Below are 27,280 nucleotides of genomic sequence, written 5' to 3'. Positions count from 1 at the left end.
TCATTGTCTCTCTTCAGCAACCTCTTGCACCAAGGGCAGGACGGGGTCGATTTCCTTGACATTTCTGTATGGAACAAACAATGCCATCATATAAAACGATGGGATAATAATTACTATGTTTAAAATGAGCAAAAGAATGAAAAAGGCAAACTCTAACAATCACCCGAAATCTATTAACTCAGAACATGTGTTTGTATTGGTCGGGCGTTAGCACGATCCCCAGGCATTGTTGATTATCTAAAATGCTAGTTTATTATTAGCGCTCTCTGGGTTTAAGAGCACCGATGGTCACAGAAAAGCGCAGTCTCAATGGCAACGAAAGGGATCGATGACCTAAGTCTAAATGATAATGATGACGTCACAATTTGAGAACCGCAACCAAGTGTTTTTTTTGCAGGACATATTTTTGACACTCTGTTTTTCATAGTTCTATTATTCTTTGTGTATTGAAAACAGGCTCATTCGAAGGCCAAGACATGGATGTATTGAAATATATAATAACAAAATTATGTAATTTATGTGCTTTAAAAGTAGTTTGCAGCAGACCTTGTCCACTGTAGACCACCGGTTCTGTTGATGATTGAACAAAGCACAAAATAGCAGTTTTTATTTATAACATTTCGAACTGCGCAGTTACTAAACAGACATAGTGCTGTAGCAGAGAAACATGCTATTTGCTATAATTGATTTTTGTTACACAAATCTTTATCAAATGTTCCAAGCTTGCAAAAGATGGAAACGGCAAATGTGGACGATGTAAAAGAAATCACCGTGCAAGCTATTCCATTTTAAACATTTTCCATAATTCAGTCATTCCTATTTGAAAGCTGGCTGCTAAATGAGATATGACTGGCTGCTATGACCCTCTGGTGTAGAATTTTTTATCCTTTTTGACAAAACGCTGATGTTAATCTGCATGTCCATTGTACCACTTATCTCAAGGTAGCTCCAAGTGCGCACAATTTCAAATCCGCGTCATCATGACAATAGAAACAGTGATAGTTAAGCTGGGTGAACAGGCTAAACAGGCTAATCCATTTCATTACATTCCAGTCAGGACAGCATGGCAAGACTGCTAGTAGTGCTACTAGTCACACTGAAAGCAGCGAGAGGATTAAGACAGCCTATATCCTGTCACTCCTGTGAGTGGAACCAAGTCAAAGGCTGCAAAACAAAGGTCAAACTCAACAAAAATTGTTTGTTGAATTACTGTGCAGCGTGCTATAAGAGTGTGGAGCCATACAAAGAGTTTGGTAGTTAAAACTGCTCTAAATTCGATTTACAATTTGTGAAAAATATCATTTTTAAATTGAAAGCCTGATAAAAGACATAAACTTGGGAGTTATCCACACAATGAGTTCAATTGAGTAATTATTAGAGTGAGTCTTGAACGAACCGAATACAGTAATACCTTAAGATGATGTGATCAGGGACCAAGCTCATATGTCAATTCATTCGCATCTCAAATCGACTTTTACTACATAAAATAACATAACATAACATGTACAAATTATTCTGTCCCCACCCTCTGTAAACTACCCAAAAAAGAATTATTTTGGGTATGACGATGGAAAGAAATTTACAATGGAAAAACATGCTTTTAATTGTAATTCAAATAAAAAAACAAATATCTATCTAGTAGTTATGATACAGTTACTATGTACAGTACTGTATAGAGTTCCTACCTCTGAGACATCACCATTGAATTGCCCCTAATGATAACATATTTGATAAGCAACATACACTATGTTTCAATTGTGACGATTAGGAGAATTTGGGATTGTGCGCGCATGCAAGTTACCGCGCGATGAGCATTTCAGTGGGATGCTCGCTCGATGTGGATGAACTCAAGCCCCTTGATAAAAAAATACAGAATTCTACACCAGAGGTCATAGCTGTACACTTCTGTCTCGTACTTTTAAAACAAGAATGACTGATTTATGCATGACATTTTCTTGAGCACCACTCACCGGCGTCATTCCTATTTTTCACTAGCATGGAACAATTTGAGAGTAACGAAACTCGCTTGACTTGTGGACTTTTACCGGTTCTATCTCTTGAATGACGCAAAATTGCAAATTAACCGCTTCGTGGAAACAGTGATAGAAGTTAGTTCACAAAATGACAACTTTTGATAGGATTGAGGAGGTGCCTGAAGGAAGAGGACCTGTCTACAGCCATCGGATACACAGGCAAGGAAGAATGCTGGATGATTGATGGATCATTGCACTGCTACTGTATGGATCATAAATGTAACGCAGGGATCCAAGCAGTGGCTGACTTTACCCTGCTAACTCTGACCAGCTCAGCAGCCCTCTTGTATTTCAGAGTTACGTAAGGGAGTCTGAACCCACGACACATTTTATATTCCAATTTACATAAACTGATCATGACAGCTGCATTCTAGTTCATACTGAAAAACAACAAAACAAAAATTATATATTTTTACCACATATTTAAAAGGTTTCTATTATTTGTATGACAGAATTTCCACAATGTCGATAAGTTCCAATTTATACAAGACACTTGTTTCAACGATTCCTTTGTTTTATGTCAAATAAAAAAGATGGAGTGTGATATCTGTTTAGCTTACTGCAAACAGAGGCTGTACGTGCTTGTAAAAGCATTATTGTACAAACAATGTCTCTGTCATCTTGCCTGGACATGTCTGAGTCTAGTGTCAAGGGAACCGCAATGACTGGAGACATGCCCATGTAGAGAGTGTCAGCGAAATTACGCTGTCGTATAAAAATCAGGCTTACTCTTTCGTACGGGAGACCGATTTCTTCGGAACAAAGCCCTTCGCGGGAATTGTGAGATAGGTTGAAAAGGTCGAGCGGTGTAGTGTGGGATACATAATCGCACGCACCCATCGCAAGGATCCATTCTGTTGGATACTTGCGATCAGCCTACGCAAGTCGCGCGACCGTCGTGCGTTGACGTTTCCATATCACAACTGGCCGACGCACAACGTCTTGCGGGCCTTGCACTGTCATATGGAAACCAGGCTTTAGGGTCCGTGTATATGCACATGTGTGGTGATGAAATATTACATCTTAGAAATATTATATTGTTTTTAAAGAACAACAGACAACGCATGCCTTATGCCAAAGGCGTAGGGTGTATGCTGCAACGTTAGATTTATGCATAAGCCATTGATAAGAGTAAATGAAATGCCTGTAGTACATCACTAAGATAGGGTCCCTTTATATGCGCTAGTGTGGTGATGGAGTATATAATCTTAGAAATATTTTATGGTCTTTAAAGGTTGACTTGCAACAAAATTCACATTACCGTTATTTGGTATCATGAGATTCACCATGTCTTACTACATTGTATGTTGTGTTGTAAGGACAAAATATATGGGAATGTGATTACAAGCTCTTAAAAGCTCGGAAACGAACAGTTAATGCAGCCACACGAGACCGCCGTAGTTTGGATTCTCTTTCCAAAACGGCTCAAATGTGACGTAGGTGTGTTAGATGTTTTTTGTTTACACTTTCATGCAACCTTATTAGTTAAAATATTCATAAATATAATTCACGCATTCAATAAAACCATGTCTATTGTTCTTACGGGCCCATTTTATCATCATTTTAATGCTGTCATTTTTAGCAGTGATATCTTATAACTTACCGCAAAAAATTAGTTTAATTTTTTTAGCCTTAGCTTGAAGGAGTACATATCATTGTCTGATAATCAATACAAGCCTGTTGGTCATTTGTGATATTCGAAAAATGCTGCAAAAACTATTTGCGAAGTATTGAGTCACATGATCAGATTACGATTTGACGATTAGACCAAACTGAAACAAAACTGTAAAGTAGCGAGCATCTGTATTTGATACGGGGTCTTCGGTTAAACCCGAAGTAATTGTCATAAACTAGTGCTATGATAAGTTTTATGCTGAGCTTTTTATTGGCCATTCAATTCACGGGAGAACATCACGTGACAAGACGATAACCAAATTTCATGGCTACGTCAGCGAAATAAAGAGATTCCAATCTACAGCGGCTTTTCGTTTTTGCGCTTTTAAGAGCTTGTAATCACATTTTTACATATGCGGCACCTACAACACAACAGAGTAAGACATGGTGAACTTTCTGATACCAAATAACTGTAATGTGAATTTTGTTGCAAGCCATCCTTTAAAGTACAACAGTCAACACATGCCTTATGACAAAAGCGTAGGGTGTATGCTGCAACGTTGGATTCACGCATAAACCCTTGATAGAGTAATTAAAATACCCTGTCGCACATCACTAAGATATGGCAAGTGGAGGGCCACTCCAAGTATATGGATATGCTACCCAATTCCACAATAAAGAGTTTTTGAAACAGTAAACCCTGTATGATAAACATAGCAACCTGAATGTAGCCTTATGGAATCGCCAGGACAGATCAGCGGCAGGACTCCGCTGCCAGTGACAGTAAGTCTATAAAAGTAGTTCCAGTTATTCCACTTTCAACCCTCTTCCTAACGGAGATAAAAAACCTCAGGCAAACAGAGGAAAGACAACTTACAGCATCCTTTGAAGATTTCCCACTCACCTTCATTTCTCTCAGTCTTTTCTCCTGCTTTTCATAATCCTTTATCTGTTCCTTCCGCTTCTGTTTGAACATCTTCTTGAATGACGCTACACAACCAAAAATATCCTAATAATAATGCTAAACAACCAAATATATCTTAATAATAATGCTGAACAACCACATATATCCTAATAATAATGCTAAACAACCAAATATATCCTAATAATATTGTTAAACAACCAAATATATTCTAATAACAATGCTACGTGTTTTAATGCGGCTAAATCGCAAGTATATTGTAAGTATATATATTAAGTATCTTGTATCAGCCCGACCATGCCGCGCATAACAGGAAGTCCCCTATGTCCTTGACCCGACAGCCTACTAACAAGTGGTATTGTAACATCCCCCTCGGACCCCCACAGGTATATGAAGCTTAGTCAAACTATTATGCATACTACCAAATAAGCAATGACAAGCAAAATAAAACAAATGAGCGTTAACTACTAATATGTATATACCAAGTATTGTTATGTAAGTAGAGTATGTGTAATCCACTGTTCAAGTGTCCAACTTATGAATGTCCGTGTATTGATATCCTGGCAGTCTACTCATAATTACTTAAAGATGTAGTTGCGTCAAAAATGAAATTAGGACCCATAAAAGGCTAAAACATCAGCTACAATTTGATGCCATTTTTGTCTTTGTAGACCAACCCTGTCCAGAGATATATGCGTTTGAATGAGGCCCTCTGTTAAAAAGCTCACGTTCCAGCGGGTGCCAATTTCGTGACGTCACAAGCTTGTTATCTGAAACGAAACCACGAGCGATAAAAATGAGGTCGATTCGTTAGCCAATCATGCGTGCGAAATTTTTATATAGGCCGTAATAAATGTTATCACTCGTAAAACACGTTGTCTGTGATCTCGAAGATTCTCATCGTTAGAGAATTCATTATCATCGTTACTGATTCAACGCGTTTCAACAATTACTAAGTTATACATAGTTTTAAAATGGCTTCAAGTTCGAGCGACCGCTACTCAGAGTTTTCTGAGCAACTTTTAGTAAAATATTAGAGTAGACAGCCTATGGCCAAAGCTGACAGGCGTCAGCAGCGTTTTGCTGCAGAAGAAAACAGAATAGAGGTAAATTAACTTAGAGTCTTCTATACTTTAGTAAATGTAATATTTTTTTTATAGTCATAAATACATATACTAATTAATAAAATGATAATTCTTTGCTATCTCCAATCATCGTTTCATAGCTTATCTGCCATTTTACCTAGCTATAATATTTTTTTCGAATTTTCTTTGGTAAATTAGAGTCATGATTACAAATTATTTTCACTCGTAGGAAGTGGGTAAAATCGATTGATCATTGCAAATCTTTAATTCCCAGAACCAAAGCTTCGAATCGTTGGCTTGGCGTACTTGTGCCTTTATTAAATGTTTATTCGGTTTTAAAATTACACTCGCAATCTATTTAACTCCCAATTTGGAAGCTGTCAATAGATACGCTTTAGAATGACATATCTATGAATGACATATTTATTGCATCTACTTTGTTTACATTTACTTGTTTTACTGATTACAGAATGTTTATGTCGTCCCACCAGCCGAAGAAGCTTTGTCAGTGTGGAAACTGCTATAAAGGAGAAAGCAAGACTTGAATGCGTGCTGGATGATGCTTTGTTTGAGTTTGTTGCAGTAGATGAATTTGTCTTATTGTATCAGCTAATACTATGTGAGTGGCCACGACTTGATGAATATTTTTAATAAAAGCTTTATGCCGAGATGAAAATATTTTTGCTTGTAAAAATTATATAATAAAATAATATTGTTGAAGATAATGCAAAACATGATTTGCAGAATATTGTAGTGAATCGGATATGGTATATGGGTGTCCGCAGAACTGGAGAATGTGAGTTCAAATCCAGTTTGCAGCAGACTTCTCAGCCTTAAAACTCTATCCCTGTCTATATTCTTTTCAAAGAGGGGCTTGCTTATTTCACTTATTTAGTATTCGGTAAGAATACTACTAGCAATGATATACAGCAATGTATACAGCTGTATATCATTGCTACTAGTAAGAAACTAGTACGTAGGCAATAGGTAATAGGCGACATAATGTGGGCGGGGCTTATGGGAGGCTGTATATTGTTTGTATGGGTAGCTGCAGAACTGCTGATACAAAGACCGCGTTCTAAATAAGTGACTTGACAGAATTACCGTAGACCGGTAGAATTGGTAGTCGGTACCCAAATGTTTACACAACATTTGGAGAAAGTGAGTAGAAAAAATTTTCAATTTTCGTTATTTGAGGCCTTTTAAACATTCATAATAATGCATCTGTAGCAGGATTTAAAATTTTATTCTAGCCAACATGAGCAAATACAAAATAAGATATATGCCAATAGAGCCGCGTAAGACTAGACTTTTATCGCAAATACCCGATGTGAATGCGAGAGATAGAGACAGGTTGCCAAACGCGTGACATCATTTTGGGCAAGTCTGGGCACGTTTTGGTGGCCTGAGCGTTTTTACGGCGATCAGATTTTTTCGGTTTTAATCTTCAAATATCTTGGCAATGCGATCGCGTAACACAACAAACAACATATCAACTGATAGAGAAAAAAATGCTTTCTTTTAAGATCAACTTAAAATTTGACGCAACTACATCTTTAAGTGTCGTGGCATTCTGCTAACTCTTCCACTACGAGTCTTAGTTGGTACGTTGTTTGTTGAAGCTGAATGAGAAGGGTCCGGAGGCTCAGCAACAAATATCCCCACATCTGCTCTCTCGCTTCTCTCACAAACCCTTGTCTGAGTCGGGAGTTCAGCAACAGATATCCCTTCATCTGCTCTCTCACTCCTCACACAATTCTGATGATTAACAGGTATTTGAACTTGTGTCGGGGGTTCTGCAGCAGATAACTGATCATCCCTTTCACCCCTCACACAACTAGGGCTCTCTTTGGTGGCTGCAGGCCTCAAATAACGTCGATTTCGTCTTAGCATTTTGCCTCCAGTTTCGACTATGTATGAACGGTCAGAGCATATGCCTATCTCTTTACCACCATTCCAGTTTCCCTTGGTATACTTTCTCAAATCTTGAACATATACTGGTTGTCCTACATGAAGGACAGGTAAGTCTTTGGCTCCCACATTATAGTTCTGCTGTGCTTTGAAATTACCCCACTTCTTTCTATCCACTACCTGTGTCCTACTTAGGATCTGGGGTATTAGAGACTGTATTGGTTGTGGAACCATGGCCCTAGTGCGCCTGCTGAACAATTTCTGTACTAGACTGCTCTCTGTAACGTACGAAGGAGTATTCCGCCACTCCAGTAGTGCTGCATATATGTTGTCAGCCTTGTCCAGCATGTTTTTCGCTATTTTAACAGCCGACTCTGCCTTCCCGTTAGACTGTGCATGATACGGTGAAGATATGGTGTGCTGAAACCCCCAGTCACGTGCAAATCTGGCAAACATATCTGACGTAAACTGTGGTCCACCATCAGAGTGTACGACCTCCGGTATACCATGTCTCGCGAACTGCTCTTTCATAACTGTTATCACAGCTCCTGCCTCAAGATTAGGTAATTTGTTTATCTCGAAGTAGTCTGAAAAATAGTCCACCATAATCACATAATTTTCCTGTTTTCTTGTTTGAAACAAATCCATACTCAGCTTAACCCAGGGCCTGTTGGGTATCGAGTGAGACCTCAGTGATTCTTTTGCCTGACTCCCTCTGTTGTCCTGACAGCCCTGGCACTCTCCAATTGTCTGTTTTATATCTGCTGTGATGCCGGGCCAATAAACACTATCTCTCGCTCGTCTCGGAGTTGCCTCAATACCCTGATGGCGGCTGTGAAGACTATTCAGCACCTCCTTTCTCATGCTTTTTGGCAAAATTATTCGCTCTGCCTTATACAAAATGCCATTTAAGCTAGCAATCTCATCTCTAAAATTCCAATAGCTCCTCACTTTCGCATCCACCTCATCCTTGTTGTCTGGCCATCCCTGCTTCACCACCTGGCCCAATATCACCAGCTCTGCATCTCCACTGGTTGCTTCTCTCACCCTCTCTAATTTCCTATCACCTACTTGTGAACACTGTTCTGGATTAACAGTTTCAATCTCTAATGCTCGAACTTCCCATTTTTTTTAGCTGAAACACCTGTTCTTGTCCCACATCTACTAAACTGTCACCCTTTAAAGGTGCTCTGGAAAGCATATCTGCTATCACCTGCTTGGACCCTGGGCAATAGGTCACCTTGACATCATATCGCTGCAACATCAATCTCATCCTCTGTAGTCTCTTAGGTGTCTGTAGCAATGACTTTCGCATTATGGACTCTAAAGGTTGGTGATCTGAGTTAACTGTCACATCTGGGTGGCCATAAATGTATTGGTCAACCATAGACCATGGCTAAGCACTCTAATTCAAGGGGTGCGTAGTTCTTTTCACATTTGGTCAATGAGCGAGAAGCATAAGCAATGGGTTTTTCGTCCTGTAATAGTACTGCCCCAAGCCCAACAGTGCTGGCATCACACTGCAAAACAATAGGTTTGGTATGATCAAAATAACCAAGGGTTTCACCACTCAGCGCCAACTGTTTCACTTCTCGGAATGCTTTCTCCAGTCTTTGCTCCCACTTGAAGTCGGCCCCTTTGCCTAACAGTGCTCTCAGCGGCTCTGTAACCGTGGCTAGATTAGGCATAAACCTGCTAAGATAATTTGCAAAGCCTAAAAACCTCCGAAGCTCCTCTACTGTCTTTGGAGTTTGCATATCAACTATATCCCTTTGTTTGTTGGGATCTGCTTTCACTCCGCTTTCACATAAGATATGTCCTATGTATGGTATTTCTCTCAATCTTAATCTCAGTTTCTCTTTATTCAGCTTTAGCCCTGTCTCACGGGCCCTCTGAAGTAAAGTTACAAAGGTTTTATCGTGATCTCTCATTGCCTCATCTATATTCTGTCCTCGGCCCACTATCAACACATCATCTGCCACAACTGCTAATCCCTCAATGCCTTCTAGCGCTACATTTAAACGTCTCTGAAACTCTTCTGGACTGCTACTCAAGCCAAAGGGCATTCTTTTCCATCGATATCTGCCTTTAGGTGTCCAAAACGTAGTAAGGAAACCACTCCTTTCACTCAGCTCAATCTGCAGGAAACCATCCTTAGCGTCCACCAACGAAAACACCTTGGCATTCTTCAATGTTGGTAACACATCTTCCAAAGTTGGTAATGGGTAATGATTTCTTTGTATTGCCTTGTTGAGATCAGTTGGATCTAAACAAACTCGAATAGACCCTGACGGTTTCCTCATTGCCAGAAGGTTTGAAATCCACGGAGTGGGTTTGTCCACTTTAGCTATAATCTCCTGTTTTTCTAAAGCATCCAACTTTTTGGCTAGATCTGCCCTAAGCGCAAAATGTATTCTTCTTGGCCTATTCTGAACAGGTCTGACAGATTCATCAGCTTCAATATCGTACTCCCCTACTAATTTACCCAGGCCGGTGAAAACATCTTTGTATTGTTCTAAAGCCCATGCTATAGTGTCCGATTCCTTTCCTTCTACCAAGTCAACACATTCATTCACTGTTAGCAACTGCAACAATAGGCATGAGTCCAAGGATAACAATGTAAGATTGTTGCAATCTATCACCTCAAACCTCAAAATCACTGGCTTTTCACTGTTCATAACAGTTAAAGCACATCTACCCAATGATAGTTCCACTGTGCCATTGTACATGCTAAGCTTCGTCGAACTCTTTTGCAATGGCGGTTTGCCTAACTGCTCATAGGCTTGAAAGCTCAAAATATTACATGTAGCTGCTGTGTCCAGCTGAGTCTTTAGCCATTCTGGAGCCCTAATTCTCTCAGCTTTGACTTGTAGGTTAGTTACCAGTTTACGGCCTTCGCGCTGAACCCTGATTAGCCATGCATCCTCTGACCCCGAAGACATGTCTCCTTCCTTCATCACCATGTTCACCTGATCTTCTCTTAGTTCATCGACTAGTTTCACGCTTGCTTCATTTTTCTTTCGACAGACTATTGAGAAATGATTCATTGTGCCACAAGCATTGCATGCTTTTCCAAATGCTGGACACTGCCGAGGAGAGTGTGATGTGCCACAGTACTTACAATTACCTCTCGCTTGTGGTTCCTTCTTTATGACTACTGTGCTATCAACCGGTCGCGATGGACGCTTATACACCGCATGTGCTTCCTCATTCAGCTTAAGCCCTGCCATTTCTTTTTGTGTATCCTCTACTGTTCTGCAGATCTTTATAGCCTTTTCCAGATCAAGGTCTTCTTTTTCAAAGAGCCTTTTTCTCGTCCCCTCATCCGATAAACCCAAAGTGAGCGCATGCAAAATCCAATCCTCGGCTGCTTCTTTAAAGTCACAATACTCTCTTGCTTGCTTACGTAATGCTGTCAAGAATTGATCAACAGTCTGCTCACCTTGCTTCATTGTCAGAAATTTGTGTCTCGCTGCAAACAAATTCACTCTAGGCTAGCAATAATCACCAAATGCTTTAACAACTGTTGCACAATTTTTGCGCTCTTCATCTGTCAGAGTGAAATTGTCGTATATGTCAATACCTCTTGGCCCCACTGTGCGCAAGAGTATAGCCAGCTTAATTTCATCTTTAGCTTTTGCCTTATCGTTAGCTGCTATAAACCAATCAAACTGTCTCTTGAATCTGGTCCACTGTGTCGCTAAAGTAGACGCCTCAGTTGTTTCTGACAACGGTTCTGGAAGCAATGATTCCATAATAATGAGTACTATGAATCACCGTAAATAGATGAAAGCGAACAACCACTATACTAAATAACCTACACAAAAAAATTCAGGTCAAGGACTAAAAAAATTATATATATATATCTATCTATATAATCTTCTTAATTATAAGAATGATACACGCAGTAGATGCTGTTGCTTATAAAAACGACACAGTCTACTATTTGTGCCTCTAGTAATACTGTGAGCGTCTGCGTAGGTATATCTAATAAGCTAGTAGTGATGTAGTCAATCAATAGCAACAATAACGAGTGCACGAACGAATGCTATGGGATGTATGTCTTTATGTATATATATCACCATAATCACTCTTCTACCCCAAATAGCGCTACTGTAATTGCATGTTGTTATAGATCGTTGACTTCGTTATGCTCCTACGTAGGTTTGTTGACGAGATGACGAGTCGAGTCGTGGTTGTCGAAGTAGCAGTAGATTAGTAGTCCATTCATTAGCTCCTTCAGCTCGTTGAACCCGCACTATTATTTATCGTTATGTACTGTCTATTGGTCGTGAGTGTTAGTGAGACTGGTAATTATTGTTGCTCATCCTCTCCTGACACCATGATTTAATGCGGCTAAATCGCAAGTATATTGTAAGTATATATATTAAGTATCTTGTATCAGCCCGACCATGCCGCGCATAACAGGAAGTCCCCTATGTCCTTGACCCGACAGCCTACTAACAAGTGGTATTGTAACACTACGCAACCACATATATCCTAATAATAATGCTATACAACCAAATATATACATGTACTCATAATAATGCTGAACAACCACATATATCCTAACAATAATGCTAAACAACCAAATAGATCCTAATAATAATGCTAAACAACCAAATATATCCTAATAATAATGCTACACAGGCAAATATATCCTAATAATAATGCTGAACAACCAAAAATATCCTAATAATAATGCTAAACAACCAAATAGATCCCAATAATAATGCTAAACAACCAAATATATCCTAACAATAATGCTAAACAGCCAAATATATCCTAATAATAATGCTGAACAACCACATATATTCTAATAATAATGCTAAACAACCAAATATATCCTAATAATAATGCTAAACAATCAAATATATCCTACTGATATTGTTAAATAACCACATATATCCTAATAATAATGCTAAACAACCACAAATATCCTAATAATAATAATAATGTTAAACAACAAAATATACCCTAATAATAGTGCTAAACAACCAAATATATCCTAATAATAGTGCTAAACAACCAAATATATCCTAAAAATAATGCTACACAACCAAATATATCCTAATAATAATGCTAAACAACCACATATATCCTAATAATAATGCTAAACAACCACAAATATCCTAATAATAATGCTAAACAACAAAATATACCCTAACAATAGTGCTAAACAACCAAATATATCCTAATAATAGTGCTAAACAACCAAATATATCCTAAAAATAATGCTAGACAACCAAATACATCATAATGACGCTAAAAACCACATATATCCTAATAATTGTGCTACATAACCACAACTATCATAATAATAATGCTAAACAACCACATGTATCCTACTAATAATGCTAAACAACTAAATATATCCTTTTAATAATGCTACACAACCAAATATATCTTAATAATAGCGCTAAACGACTACATATATCCTAATAATAAGTGCTACACAACAAAATATATCCTAATAATAATGCTAAACAACCAGATATATTCTAATAATAGTGCTAAACAACCAAATATATCCTAATAATAATGCTAAGCAACCACATATATTGTGAAGCGAACCACATACATCCATACAAATCCATCGATGAACCGAACTACGCCAAGCACGCGACATCAATTAAGCAAATTCTACCAACCATAAACACTGTTTAACAAAAATTACCCCTAAGAAACATGAATATAGCCTAAGTTCCTAGTATAATGCAGGTACCCACCATAGTTGCCCTTGTAGGAAAAGAGCTTTTGCATGTCCAGGTGAATAATGTCAGTGCAGACGTTGTCAAGGAAAGACAAGTCGTGGGAAACGATAAGGAGGGTCTTTTTCCAATTCTGCAGGTAATTGTCTAGCCATATGACAGCATTGAGATCGAGGTGATTGGTCGGTTCATCGAGCAGCAAGAAGGTTGGCTCAAGGAACAAGGCTCTGAAAAAAGTGTAATTTTTATTCTATACAACATTTTAATGCAGATTTCAAAGTATTTTATTTGGAATCAACAATTGTTGGTGATGCAATCTATGGCAAGTATTTTGTCTTTTTCTAAAAACAAATCAGTTTCAGTTGCTTACTGGCTGTGTATTACTTAGCTCTGTGTTTTGTCTAAACCATCATCAAAGGGGGTATTTTAGTGAGTTCTACACTTTATCACGGTGGCAGTTCCGCAATAACTAATCAATGAAGTTTTGTCATACTTTGATCAGCTGCTTCAAAAATTTTCCACCTAATATCCATTCTCTTAGCAGAAAAAAACATTTTAAACACTATTTGTCAAACTATTTATTCGATTTTAGAGGCTAACTGTTGCCCTTTTTCTTTTATATTGCTGTATGGAATAATTTAAAAAAAAATTTTCAATTGAACTGAAATGATTGCCAATAAATTAACACACATATATATATATATATATATATATCTATATATTACTCAGCTAGCCATAATTCTAATAAAAAGCAGAACAAAAAATCTATATATATAACATAACATGACTCTAACGTTTGCAAATTAATTTTTTAGTAAAATGTAATTTCTAAAAGCCGTGTCCATCTATTCGTCCAAAGCCACACTTTGAGATTAGAAAAAAGATCGCTTTAAAGAGGATTCGAACTCACACCTTTTAAGTTCATAGATTGTCACTCCTCCACCTGTGCCAATTGACTGCTTTCCACACTATGGAATAATTGTGCAATTAGTTATTACACGTTACAATTTCTCACAGCCTCCCGTATTGCCAAGGTATTAGTAAATATAAAAGTACAAATGAATAAATAAATAGTTATCCTACGATATAATTACGAGGTGACAAACTTACCAAGCATGCACCACAATAGACCAATATTCTTACTTCTATAGACCTAGAGGACAGACCTGGCAAGAGAAACTCTCATTCTCCAGCCATCAGAGAAATGTTTGGTTGGTCTCTCCTGCATCTCCTTGGTGAAACCGAGACCGGCTAAGATACGCCTAGCCTTAGGTTCCACTGAATCTACTCCGATAGCTTTTATTTCCCCGTATACCTAACAAATACAATTAGATGTAGTTGTGGTCTCTATCTTAAGTCACAATATTTTAACACAATCATATAACACCTTATAGTACACACAAGGAGAAATAGTTTGTCAACCTCAAACTTTTTTAATGAACTCGAGATAAAACCAAAAGATAGAGCATTTATTTACAAATATAAATATATATTTATAGATATATATTTATTTACAAATATGTTTATATATTTAAATATAAATTTAAATATATAAATACATATATATTTATACACAAATATGTTTATATATATTTATATACAAATAAATATTTAAATACAAATATATCTTTATATATAAATATATTTATATATAATTATACATTTAGAAAAAACTTAAATATATCTTTTTATATATCTTTATATATAAAAATTTAGCATCAAAAATTATCAGTGTTGTTTTATCATTTGCCATTTTTTTTGACGCTGGAAGAAATTTGACTACTAAGGTGTTTCAAGATTAAAATCAAGTAAACTTGATCATGGTTAAAATGTCAAGGAGGAAAATACATGCTGAAATGACATCACTAGTTGCTCAGCTGACCTGTCTCTCCCTTTATTAATATCAGCTACTGTGTTAAAGTTAGCTCTATTCTGTCTCTTAGCAACTATAGATGCCATAATCACACTTTCTCGAATCTGAGTGTTTTAATTGTGATCAGGTTATGAAGATTTTAATCTTGAAACATCCTAGCAGTCAGATCACCTCAAACATCATAAACTATTACAAATGATAGAGGATACTGATATTCTCTGAAAAGTACTACTAGAATTTTGTGTCAGTTTATCTTTAACTGTAATGAAACAACCCCAAGTTTTGAAGAGAAGGCAACTCGATCTTGAACAGAAAATCGAATACACACTGTCAGGAAGTAGAAGATTCTGAGATAAGCAACAAAACGCAATAAAGCTAATCAAGTTAACAATGATACTTGGTCACAGTAGTTTAGTTATCTTCTATGAAAACTAGAGCTGTCAATCAATGCAATCAGATCTATTAGTAAGCATAGATGTATCTATACATATTTCATGCCTATGATTTTACACATAAATATTAAAATGCCCCCAAAAGTGCCTATATCATTCATTCTCCCAGCCTCAGGAACAGTTGAGGGTATTCCGCACCTCCTTAAGACGGGTGCCCGCGTCAGCCTGCCCGTTTTCAAAGTCAGCAGACAACTTCTTCACTAGGACATTTAGGACAGCGAGTATAGCGAATGTATCGTCTGCATTTACCTCTACCAACAGTTTAAGTACGGTGTGAGACAAAATTGTTGCGACGCGCAACCCTCAAATAAATTAAGAAACAAACTAAAACAGCTATAAAAGTGTTCAAGTGTAAATGTGAAATAATTAGAAAGTGACAGCTAAACTGAGTCTGTTTTCCAGCAGAGGCTATCCATCAAAACTTTGAATATGATGATACTGGTACCTCTCGATGCTAGTAAAATGTAAAAATGAGATATCGTACTGTCTTTGTTTGACTGAACAGAGAGATAATGTAGAGGCTATTCCTACTCGAGATAATAACTTCATTAGTTTAGCAATTGAACCTTACGAAAAAGCGAAAATATAAGTTCACGAAAACGCATCGTGTTTCATAGTTAATAGAGTTTCAATTAATACGATATTCAGCGTGTGAAATCGGAACAAGTATGTATACAGTATATAGTAAAAGCAGTCAATAGTAAAAGCAGTCAATAGTAAAGGCTGTCAATAGTAAAGGCTGTCAATAGTAAAAGCTGTCAATAGTAAAAGCTGTCAATAGTAAAAGCTGTCAATAGTAAAAGCTGTCAATAGTAAAAGCTGTCAATAGTAAAAGCTGTCAATAGTAAAAGCTGACAATAGTAAAAGCTGTCAATAGTAAAAGCTGTCAATAGTAAAAGCTGTCAATAGTAAAAGCTGTCAATAGTAAAAGCTGTCAATAGTAAAGGCTGTCAATAGTAAAAGCAGTCAATAGTAAAAGCTGTCAATAGTAAAAGCTGTCAATAGTAAAAGCTGTCAATAGTAAAAGCTGTCAATAGTAAAAGCTGTCAATAGTAAAAGCTGTCAATAGTAAAAGCTGTCAATAGTAAAAGCTGTCAATAGTAAAAGCTGTCAATAGTAAAAGCTGTCAATAGTAAAAGCTGTCAATAGTAAAAGCTGTTAATAGTAAAAGATGTCAATAGTAAAAGCTGTCAATAGTAAAAGCTGTCAATAGTAAAAGCTGTCAATAGTAAAAGATGTCAATAGTAAAAGCTGTCAATAGTAAAAGCTGTCAATAGTAAAAGATGTCAATAGTAAAAGCTGTCAATAGTAAAAGCTGTCAATAGTAAAAGCTGTCAATAGTTAAAGCTGTCAATAGTAAAAGCTGTCAATAGTAAAAGCTGTTAATAGTAAAAGCTGTCAATAGTAAAAGCTGTCAATAGTAAAAGCTGTCAATAGTAAAAGCTGTCAATAGTAAAAGCTGTCAATAGTAAAAGCTGTCAATAGTAAAAGCTGTCAATAGTAAAAGCTGTCAATAGTAAAAGCTGTCAATAGTAAAAGCTGTTAATAGTAAAAGCTGTCAATAGTAAAAGCTGTCAATAGTAAAAGCTGTCAATAGTAAAAGCTGTCAATAGTAAAAGCTGTCAATAGTAAAAACTGTCAATAGTAAAAGCTGTCAATAGTAAAAGCTGTCAATAGTAAAAGCTGTTAATAGTAAAAGCTGTCAATAGTAAAAGCTGTTAATAGTAAAAGCTGACAATAGTAAAAGCTGACAATAGTAAAACCTGTCAATAGTAAAAGCTGTCAATAGTAAAAGCTGTCAATAGTAAAAGCTGTCAATAGTAAAAGCTGTCAATAGTAAAAGCTGTCAATAGTAAAAGCTGTCAATTGTAAAAGCTGTCAATAGTAAAAGCTGTCAATAGTAAAAGCTGTCAATAGTAAAAGCTGTCAATAGTAAAAGCTGTCAATAGTAAAAGCTGTCAATAGTAAAAGCTGTCAATAGTAAAAGCTGTCAATAGTAAAAGCTGTCAATAGTAAAAGCTGTCAATAGTAAAAGCTGTCAATAGTAAAAGCTGTCAATAGTAAAAGCTGTCAATAGTAAAAACTGTCAATAGTAAAAGCTGTCAATAGTAAAAGCTGTCAATAGTAAAAGCTGTCAATAGTAAAAGCTGTCAATAGTAAAAGCTGTCAATAGTAAAAGCTGTCAATAGTAAAAGCTGTCAATAGTAAAAGCTGTCAATAGTAAAAACTGTCAATAGTAAAAGCTGTCAATAGTAAAAGCTGTCAATAGTAAAAGCTGTTAATAGTAAAAGCTGTCAATAGTAAAAGCTGTTAATAGTAAAAGCTGACAATAGTAAAAGCTGACAATAGTAAAACCTGTCAATAGTAAAAGCTGTCAATAGTAAAAGCTGTCAATAGTAAAAGCTGTCAATAGTAAAAGCTGTCAATAGTAAAAGCTGTCAATAGTAAAAGCTGTCAATTGTAAAAGCTGTCAATAGTAAAAGCTGTCAATAGTAAAAGCTGTCAATAGTAAAAGCTGTCAATAGTAAAAGCTGTCAATAGTAAAAGCTGTCAATAGTAAAAGCTGTCAATAGTAAAAGCTGTCAATAGTAAAAGCTGTCAATAGTAAAAGCTGTCAATAGTAAAAGCTGTCAATAGTAAAAGCTGTCAATAGTAAAAGCTGTCAATAGTAAAAGCTGTCAATAGTAAAAGCTGTCAATAGTAAAAGCTGTCAATAGTAAAAGCTGTCAATAGTAAAATATTTCAATAGTAAAAGCTGTCAATAGTAAAAGCTGTCAATAGTAAAAGCTGTCAATAGTAAAAGCTGTCAATAGTAAAAGCTGTCAATAGTAAAAACTGTCAATAGTAAAAGCTGTCAATAGTAAAAGCTGTCAATAGTAAAAGCTGTCAATAGTAAAAGCTGTCAATAGTAAAAGCTGTCAATAGTAAAAGCTGTCAATAGTAAAAGCTGTCAATAGTAAAAGCTGTCAATAGTAAAAGCTGTCAATAGTAAAATATGTCAATAGTAAAAGCTGTCAAAAGTAAAAGCTGTCAATAGTAAAAGCTGTCAATAGCAAAAGCTGTCAATCGTAAAAGCTGTCAATCGTAAAAGCTGTCAATAGTAAAAGCTGTTAATAGTAAAAGCTGTCAATAGTAAAAGCTGTCAATAGTAAAAGCTGTCAATAGTAAAAGCTGTCAATAGCAAAAGCTGTCAATAGTAAAAGCTGTCAATAGTAAAAGCTGTCAATAGTAAAAGCTGTCAATAGTAAAAGCTGTCAATAGTAAAAGCTGTCAATAGTAAAAGCTGTCAATAGTAAAAGCTGTCAATAGTAAAATATTTCAATAGTAAAATATTTCAATAGTAAAAGCTGTCAATAGTAAAAGCTGTCAATAGTAAAAGCTGTCAATAGTAAAAACTGTCAATAGTAAAAGCTGTCAATAGTAAAAGCTGTCAATAGTAAAAGCTGTCAATAGTAAAAGCTGTCAATAGTAAAAACTGTCAATAGTAAAAGCTGTCAATAGTAAAAGCTGTCAATAGTAAAAGCTGTCAATAGTAAAAGCTGTCAATAGTAAAAGCTGTCAATAGCAAAAGCTGTCAATAGTAAAATATGTCAATAGTAAAAGCTGTCAAAAGTAAAAGCTGTCAATAGTAAAAGCTGTCAATAGCAAAAGCTGTCAATCGTAAAAGCTGTCAATAGTAAAATCTGTCAATAGTAAAAGCTGTTAATAGTAAAAGCTGTCAATAGTAAAAGCTGTCAATAGTAAAAGCTGTCAATAGCAAAAGCTGTCAATAGTAAAAGCTGTCAATAGTAAAAGCTGTCAATAGTAAAAGCTGTCAATAGTAAAAGCTGTCAATAGTAAAAGCTGTCAATAGTAAAAGCTGTCAATAGTAAAAGCTGTCAATAGTAAAAGCTGTCAATAGTAAAAGCTGTCAATAGCAAAAGCTGTTAATAGTAAAAGCTGTCAATAGTAAAAGCTGTCAATAGTAAAAGCTGTCAATAGTAAAAGCTGTCAATAGCAAAAGCTGTCAATCGTAAAAGCTGTCAATAGTAAAAGCTGTCAATATTAAAAGCTGTCAATAGTAAAAGCTGTCAATAGTAAAAGCTGTCAAAAGCAAAAGCTGTCAATAGTAAAAGCTGTCAATAGTAAAAGCTGTTAATAGTAAAAGCTGTCAATAGTAAAAGCTGTCAATAGCAAAAGCTGTCAATCGTAAAAGCTGTCATTAGTAAAAGCTGTCAATAGTAAAAGCTGTCAATAGTAAAAGCTGTTAATAGTAAAAGCTGTCAATAGTAAAAGCTGTCAATAGCAAAAGCTGTCAATAGCAAAAGCTGTCAATCGTAAAAGCTGTCAATAGTAAAAGCTGTCAATAGTAAAAGCTGTCAATAGTAAAAGCTGTCAATAGTAAAAGCTGTCAATAGTAAAAGCTGTCAAAAGCAAAAGCTGTCAATAGTAAAAGCTGTCAATAGTAAAAGCTGTTAATAGTAAAAGCTGTCAATAGTAAAAGCTGTCAATAGCAAAAGCTGTCAATCGTAAAAGCTGTCAATAGTAAAAGCTGTCAATAGTAAAAGCTGTCAATAGTAAAAGCTGTTAATAGTAAAAGCTGTCAATAGTAAAAGCTGTCAATAGTAAAATCTGTCAATAGCAAAAGCTGTTAATAGTAAAAGCTGTTAATAGTAAAAGCCTTCGTAGACTCGTGGTTAGACAACTGGATTACAAACCTGTGGTTGTAATATTTGTGAGTTCAAATCCCAAACGAAGCGAGATTTATACTTAAGATTTTAATAGCCATAGCTGGACATACTGAAAGACATACAGACAGACACAAACTTTGAGACTTATATATGCAGATTGTTAAATACAGGGCACCTTCAGAATACTACTGTGATCTGTTCCAGGGTTGGCATCGTTGGGTGAAAAAATTGCATATAGTTTACTGCATGCTACAGTAACTTTCAATGCATTTGGTGTATTTAGTGGTTATGATATGTATAGTAATTATATAATGCAAACATCCCCTGCTTAAAACTGTCAAACTTTTTATAAGTACTGTACATATTAAAAATTGGTAACAAAGTAGTGTGTTAACCTTAGTAACTATAGTTACCTACAGTAACTTCAATGTATTTTGTGTACAGTTATATGGTCGGTAATCAAATTTGAAGGGATCGCAACTTCAACGTTGCTATTGATTTTAAATGAAAAATATTATTGTTTTACTCACTGGAGTTGCTGAACTGAGAGAAATTGGTCATCGTGTCTCTTTCACGTGTTGTGAAAATACTTTCGGCAAACAGCGCAGCATTTCGACATCTTTCTTATTTTGACGTACGTAATAAGCATACCGACTGCCAAATTTGAACTCGAGCAAAAATTTTGTTTAATCTCTACCTAAATTTATTAACAACTTTGAAGAAACTGATGATGCGGAATTTTATTGCCCGCGTTATTCCTAGCTAGTGAATAGCCTAAGTATGTTTAGGCACATGCCATCGATATCTCCGCGGTCCTAATAATGCACAGGATAAAATCGCCTAGTATTTTTGCGCCTTAAATATGCCTGACAAGATTGCTCTGTTATGAAACAAGCGAGAAATCCTAAACAAAAAGGAAAAACTGGATTCAGCATTCTAACACAAGCAATTCTAACATGAAATTTTAAATTTGTTTTTATTGACTGAGTTTTTTAGTTTGTGAGTGACTGAATGTCATCACAGTATAGAGAGCTGCCTTGTGCTAGTAGGTCTAGTCATCTAGAACTCCTGACCTACAACAACAGGTTAGGGTTCATATCCCAGAAAGGTCATGGGTGGTGTCAGAATGACACCCAACCTTAATCTGCTCTCTGTAACCGGGCATGTTTTCAATAACTCCTCTGCCACCAGACAAAGACATGTCCAGCCAAAATCAAAGAGCCTAAGTTTGTGCAACAGTCTTTTTAAATCCAAAAACAAGCTTTTTAAAAAGTGACACAGTTATGACCTTGCAATAAAGACGAGTTTATTCTTTACTGCTTTCAATTTACTGTTCTGAAGAAAAACAGTTAACCAAAACTAACCTTGTTCACAGAGCAAGATATCAATGTTAGGTGGAATATTCAGTTTACGCTGAGCCATGTGGTTGAGTAGAGTTGTCTTCCCATGCCCATTGAGCCCAACGAGACCATACCTTCTTTGGTTGGCTATGGTGAGAGACGCATTCACAAACAAGTCTTTTCCACGAGCGCTTATTGAATAGTTCTCTACCTGCAATATTCCCTGTCTGTCATAAAATTATGTGAGGGACATACAGCCACAACTTTCACTTGACACATCTAACAGCTGTTGACAATCCATTACATCATTGGCGAATCATTTAGCAGACATTAACAACAGTCTAAAAGGCTTTTACTATCACTTGCCAGCTATTGACAACCACCTGACAGCCAATGTCAATCACTGTCGCCAGGAAATAATCGACAACCACTTGAAATCTCCCAAAAATCGTCACATTTTCATCAAACATAGTTGAAACTTCACTGAAAGGGTTGTCACTGCATCCCAAGAATTTGTCAACTTTTAACAAGAACACAGAGAATTCTGATTAGCTTTTTCTTAATTATAATTGTGATGAAAGAACAGAGTGAACAATTATTCATGTTAAAAAAGTAATAAAACTCAATAGTTAGCCAAAATACTAATAATTATTAATAAATACTAATTAATATATATTAATTATATTAATCAAAATAAAGAAACTTATTTGGATTGTTTGCTGATAATTTTTTAGTATATGTATCACAGTTGCCTAATAAAGAACTAGTGATAATAGAATTAGCGAAACTGAATTCTGAGTGATTACTCTCGTGTCACCACCATCCTACAAACTCGAACTGAGCACATACTTGGATTGAAGGCTTGCAGCCGGGCATACAGTGGTGATCATAACTACAGGGCTACCTGTAGTTATGATCACCACTTAGACTTAGACTAGTATTTTTCATTCCTACTATCGTAATAACTTTCTTTATTATCTCGAACCATACATACTACTCCACTGGCAGTCGAGTGTGCCATGACAGATCATCAGGTGTAATAAATATGCACACAATTATTCTAACTTGTTGCAAGTTGATGGAGCAGTGCAGTTAGTAGTGTGCCTGCCTGCAGAGTCAAATATTCAAGTTAAATTTCAGTTGTGATGCTTTTTACCCTAAGGCCTGGATCCCATATCGAGAGCGAGACCCTGGCAGTAATCTCATGCAGCGAGACACTTGTGGTGCTAGGCTCAGTGGCTTCTGTTCACATAAAGCTGCATCGCAAATAATTGCATAAAAATGTACGTTCGCCATGCAATTTCGAAGATGCTGACCTTAACCTTTGCAGTGCATTTCGTGAAGGTTTTGCCCGCAACTCTTAGCGAAAGTTGAACAGCGCGCAGGTTCACATTTCACAGCTAATAGCCGGGCAGTGATGTCGCCGGCGTTTGTGGCGTACACAAGAACCGGGCTTTACCTCTTAGCTGATCTTTAGACAGAAAAATGGACACAATTCGTACTATAGTAAAGATTTGAAAAACAAGTTTTGCAGCCACTCTGTATGTCACTCAATATTCTGAAACAATTTAATGTAATGTAATTTTAAAATGTAATTTATTTATTGAGCACACATATCCTTTATCATGTATCCTTTCCTGTGATTAATAATAAAGGCTTAACAACTAAGACACTACTCCTACCCAGAGGCCACCAGTTTACTCTTATATAGCTGTGTATTTATGCATGCTCAACAACCATGCTAACATTTAGCCAATTTTTTGGATAAATATAAACTTATTTTTAATGAATTTGTAGTAATGCACAGATACTGCCAAGTTACACCAAAACCAGGCTAAGGAGGCAAATATCAGTTGATATTTAATAAGACTACCACTCTGGTGGTCTCGTGAGCTGTGAGAGATTGTCATGTGTAATAACTATGTGCACAAGTATTCTTAGATGCTGCAAGGGAGTTGATAGATGTGAGTGGCAGCGCCCTCGGCTGTTAATCCGAATGTCTTACTGTGAATCTTGAGCGATAGAATTTTATTTCAACATCCAACCATGTCTTTGGACAAACCTAGTTGGGTCTTATTATAACAAAGATTCATATGTGGAACATTCTTAAATTTCCATTTAGGCACATAATGACATAATTCATCTAATAAATATTTATCAAACTATGAATTAATAACAAATAACATGTTTACTATAAGAGGTTCCAGAATGACGATCACCACTGTGGTTAAATGTGACTGAGGAGTGATGGAGTCTAACCTTAATGTCAAAGGCGTTGTTAAGGAGATTAGATGACTTGCTCGACTTATTAGCCTGTAAGAGGATGAACTGGTCCTCAGCCTTCAGAGCATCCAACTGCTCCTCAAATAGCTTCTGTTTCTTCATTTTCTTTAGCTCTTTGTGGGTGAGCTTAGCTGTTGGCTCCTTCTTCTGTAACAGGAGGAATCAAGGCTACCATATAGCAGCCTGAACAGTGCAAAGTAAACCTATCTTTATAGTTGAGGCAAACCTCTGCAAACTTGCAAACATACGACAGAGAATTTGCGCAAAAATTTGACATGAAACTCAAATTTCTAACTTTTAAGGTTTAAAATCTCTAGAAAAAAATTGTTTTTAAAAATTAAAAATCAAAGATAAAAACCAATAAAGAGTATGTAAGCTATGTTAGTTAAAACATTCCCTAATAAAAATGAGACTATAGGGGTGCGATTTTAGCTTGCTGCTGTCCAATGCATCGACAGCGAGCTACTGGTCGATTGCGAGACATGATCTAGTCGATCACAGAGCCATTCGCTCCATATCCATTGAACCTATCAACGTCAAATGTTGTACTTGCCCCCCTTTTAAAATCTCTGAGGCCATGATAAAACTGATGCATCTGTGATTGGCTGAAATAGGCAAGCATGACAACCTCAGTCCAATTTTATTAACTTTCAACTCAAGCTATTTGCGACTATGATTGACTTTTGAGTGATGAAGACAACAAAGCTTCTTTCAGATGGTTACTTATAAATATTGACAAATATAATCTTACTAGCCACATAAAGATGAAAGCCATGAGGATAAAGAGAAATGGTTCATCAAGCGTTCAAGACAATTGTTTCTAATACGTAAGAAGACAAGATAAGGTCAGCTTGGCACACTTTGACCTTTGATACAAAGGCGATAGTTTGATGACCTTTGACCATTGACCTACTTGTGTTTCTACTTAACGCCTATTGACTTTTTAGTCCTCTCAAATTAGCAACACGAGGTCAAGCTATTTCAGTGAAAATCCTCTATCGTCTTGTATAATAACTGATTGAAAACGAACCATTTCAACAACGCTGTCATTGGTCACCTCTCTCTCCTCAGGGTCGAGATACGGGTTATAATCATCATTCACTTTTTCCTCATCATACTTCACCTTAGGAGCTTTCTTTAGTGACTCAAGATCTAGAGAAAGTGGATGTGATACAAAATGAAATAAGCACATGGAATAATACAACAATTGAACATGGTTACTACCATATAAGGCATGGGGAAGGAGACAGGGGCAGGTCAGCAGAGATGGTCTGATAGGCAACATTGTCTTGAAGACTAGTGTCCTGCCACTCACGCTGTTGGACATCAGTGAGAACCATGAATTACTATATTATAATAGAGCTTTCAATACTACTATAACACAATCTTCACTATTACTATTGCCCAGCGCCTCGACTAGCTGCAGTGCTACTGCGCATGCGTGCTTCATAATGCCTTAAAGATGTGGTTGTGTCAAAAAGGTCGACTTAATGGAATTAAGACTAACAAAAGACTAAAACATCAGCTACAATTTGATGTCAGTTTTGTATTTGTAGTCTAACCCTGTCCAGAAATATATGCGTTTGAATGAGGCCATCTTTTAAAAAGCTCAGATTCCAGTGGATGCTTCACTCATAACGTAACAAGTGATACATGTGAAACGAGTCAAAGAGCGATAAATATAAGATCTCTTTTTAGCCAATCATCAGTTAGTCTATGATTTCGAAGATCCTCGTTGTATAGGGAGATTACTCTATTACTAGTTAGTTACGCGCATCGACTACTAGCAGATTCTAGTAGCTACACGCATTGACATATTTATTTTACATTGATCATCAGACAAACAGACCGGCTATGGTTAGAGCTGACAGGCGTCAGCAGCGTTATGCTGCAGAGGAAGATAGGAGAATGGAGGTAAATTTATCTTCAACTTTGAGTATCCTATACATATATTCTAAACTAACGGTAATAATTTTAGTACTCATGATTACATCTACTAATAAAAAAATTATTATAACTTTTTGCTATTACGAATCATCGTTGCATAAATTTTCAATTGTTTCACAGCTATTTATCATTTCACCTAGCTATAGCTTTTTCTTTGGCTTTTTTAGCTAGTAAATTAGATTTATGATTAGAATTTATGTTCAGTGTGTAATTCGAATTGTTGGCTTGGCATATTTATGCTTTTGTTAAACATTTATTCGTTTTGAAAATTACACTCGAAATCTATCCAACTCTCAATTTGAAAGCTTTCAGTAGATTACATTTATATTTGTAGTTATTACATTTGTTTTAATGTTACAGGATGTTTGGGTGGTGCACAAGGGGAGCAATCGTGTCCGTCTAGAAACTGCCATAAATGGGAAAGAGAGACAAAAATGTGTGATGCACAAACCATAATATGTTTTGTTTGAGTTTGCTGCAGTAGATTAATTTGTCCTATTATATGAACTGAAAATATGGGAATGGCCAGGACTTGAATAGATGTTTTTAATAAAAACTTTATGCTGAGATGAAAATTTTTTGGCATGCGAAAATTATATAATAAAATAATATTGTTGAAGACAATGCGAAACATGATTTGTAAAACATATTGAACAAATCATAGCCATGTTGCAATCTGCGCTGAAGTCTTTTCTGATAGTTGGACTTCTGAAGTGTAATCAGAGCTGTATTGGCAGGTACCTCTGCATAGCTCGACTCAATTCCAATGAACAAAATGTTGGGTTCAAAAGATTTTATGCTCCACATAACTAAGTGAAAACAGGTGAGTCCACAAACCGCTTACCAGGTGCAAGAATGGCTTTAGTAATCCTTTGCCAGAATCGGTGGGTTAAAGATGCAATTGAGTCAAATTTGAGTTGATTTTAAAAGAAAGTATTTTTCTTTGTCTATCAGTTGATATGTTGTTTGTTGTGTTAGGCGATTTCAATGTCAAAATATTTCGAAAATAAAACAAAAAAAATTCGATCACGCTAAAAACGCTTAAGCCAAAAAACATGCCCAGACTTGCCCAAAATGATGTAACGCGTGATACAACCTGTTTCTATCTCTCGTATTCACATCGGCTATTGCGATTAAAGTCTAGTCCTACGCGGCTCTATTGGCATATATTTTAATAACACACACAACACATATAACACACCTAACGCAACAAACAACATATCAACTGACAGATCAAAGAAAATGTTTTCTTTTAAAATCAACTAAAGATTGACGCAACCGCATCTTTAAGTCAGACTACCTAATAGATGGTTAGCAGCATACCAAAATATACTACAGACAGCAGCTAAGTTACATGCTAATCCTACACTATGGTTACACAACCAACTTACTGAAATTTGTTACCATTTCTTCGACAACCACCAAAGGAAATCTCAAAA

At 36.2% G+C, this 27,280-nt stretch overlaps 1 protein-coding gene across 1 annotated transcript; it reads right to left on the bottom strand.

Annotated features, from left to right (window-relative positions):
• Nucleotides 1–27,280, bottom strand: LOC137398771 (ATP-binding cassette sub-family F member 1-like). The gene is made up of 10 exons (XM_068084951.1): nucleotides 27,233–27,280; nucleotides 24,925–25,046; nucleotides 23,871–24,041; nucleotides 21,636–21,822; nucleotides 15,740–15,852; nucleotides 14,443–14,591; nucleotides 13,295–13,503; nucleotides 4,525–4,637; nucleotides 2,659–2,738; nucleotides 1–64 (listed from the first exon to the last, which is right to left on the bottom strand). The coding sequence occupies exons 1-10, from the start codon at nucleotides 27,246–27,248 to the stop codon at nucleotides 1–3; spliced, it is 1,224 nt and encodes a 407-aa protein (XP_067941052.1). The 5' UTR covers nucleotides 27,249–27,280.

Source organism: Watersipora subatra, chromosome 6 (assembly GCF_963576615.1).
Source record: "Watersipora subatra chromosome 6, tzWatSuba1.1, whole genome shotgun sequence".
Classification (NCBI taxonomy): Eukaryota; Metazoa; Bryozoa; class Gymnolaemata; order Cheilostomatida; family Watersiporidae; genus Watersipora; species Watersipora subatra.
This window is presented reverse-complemented; position numbering and strand designations above follow the sequence as displayed.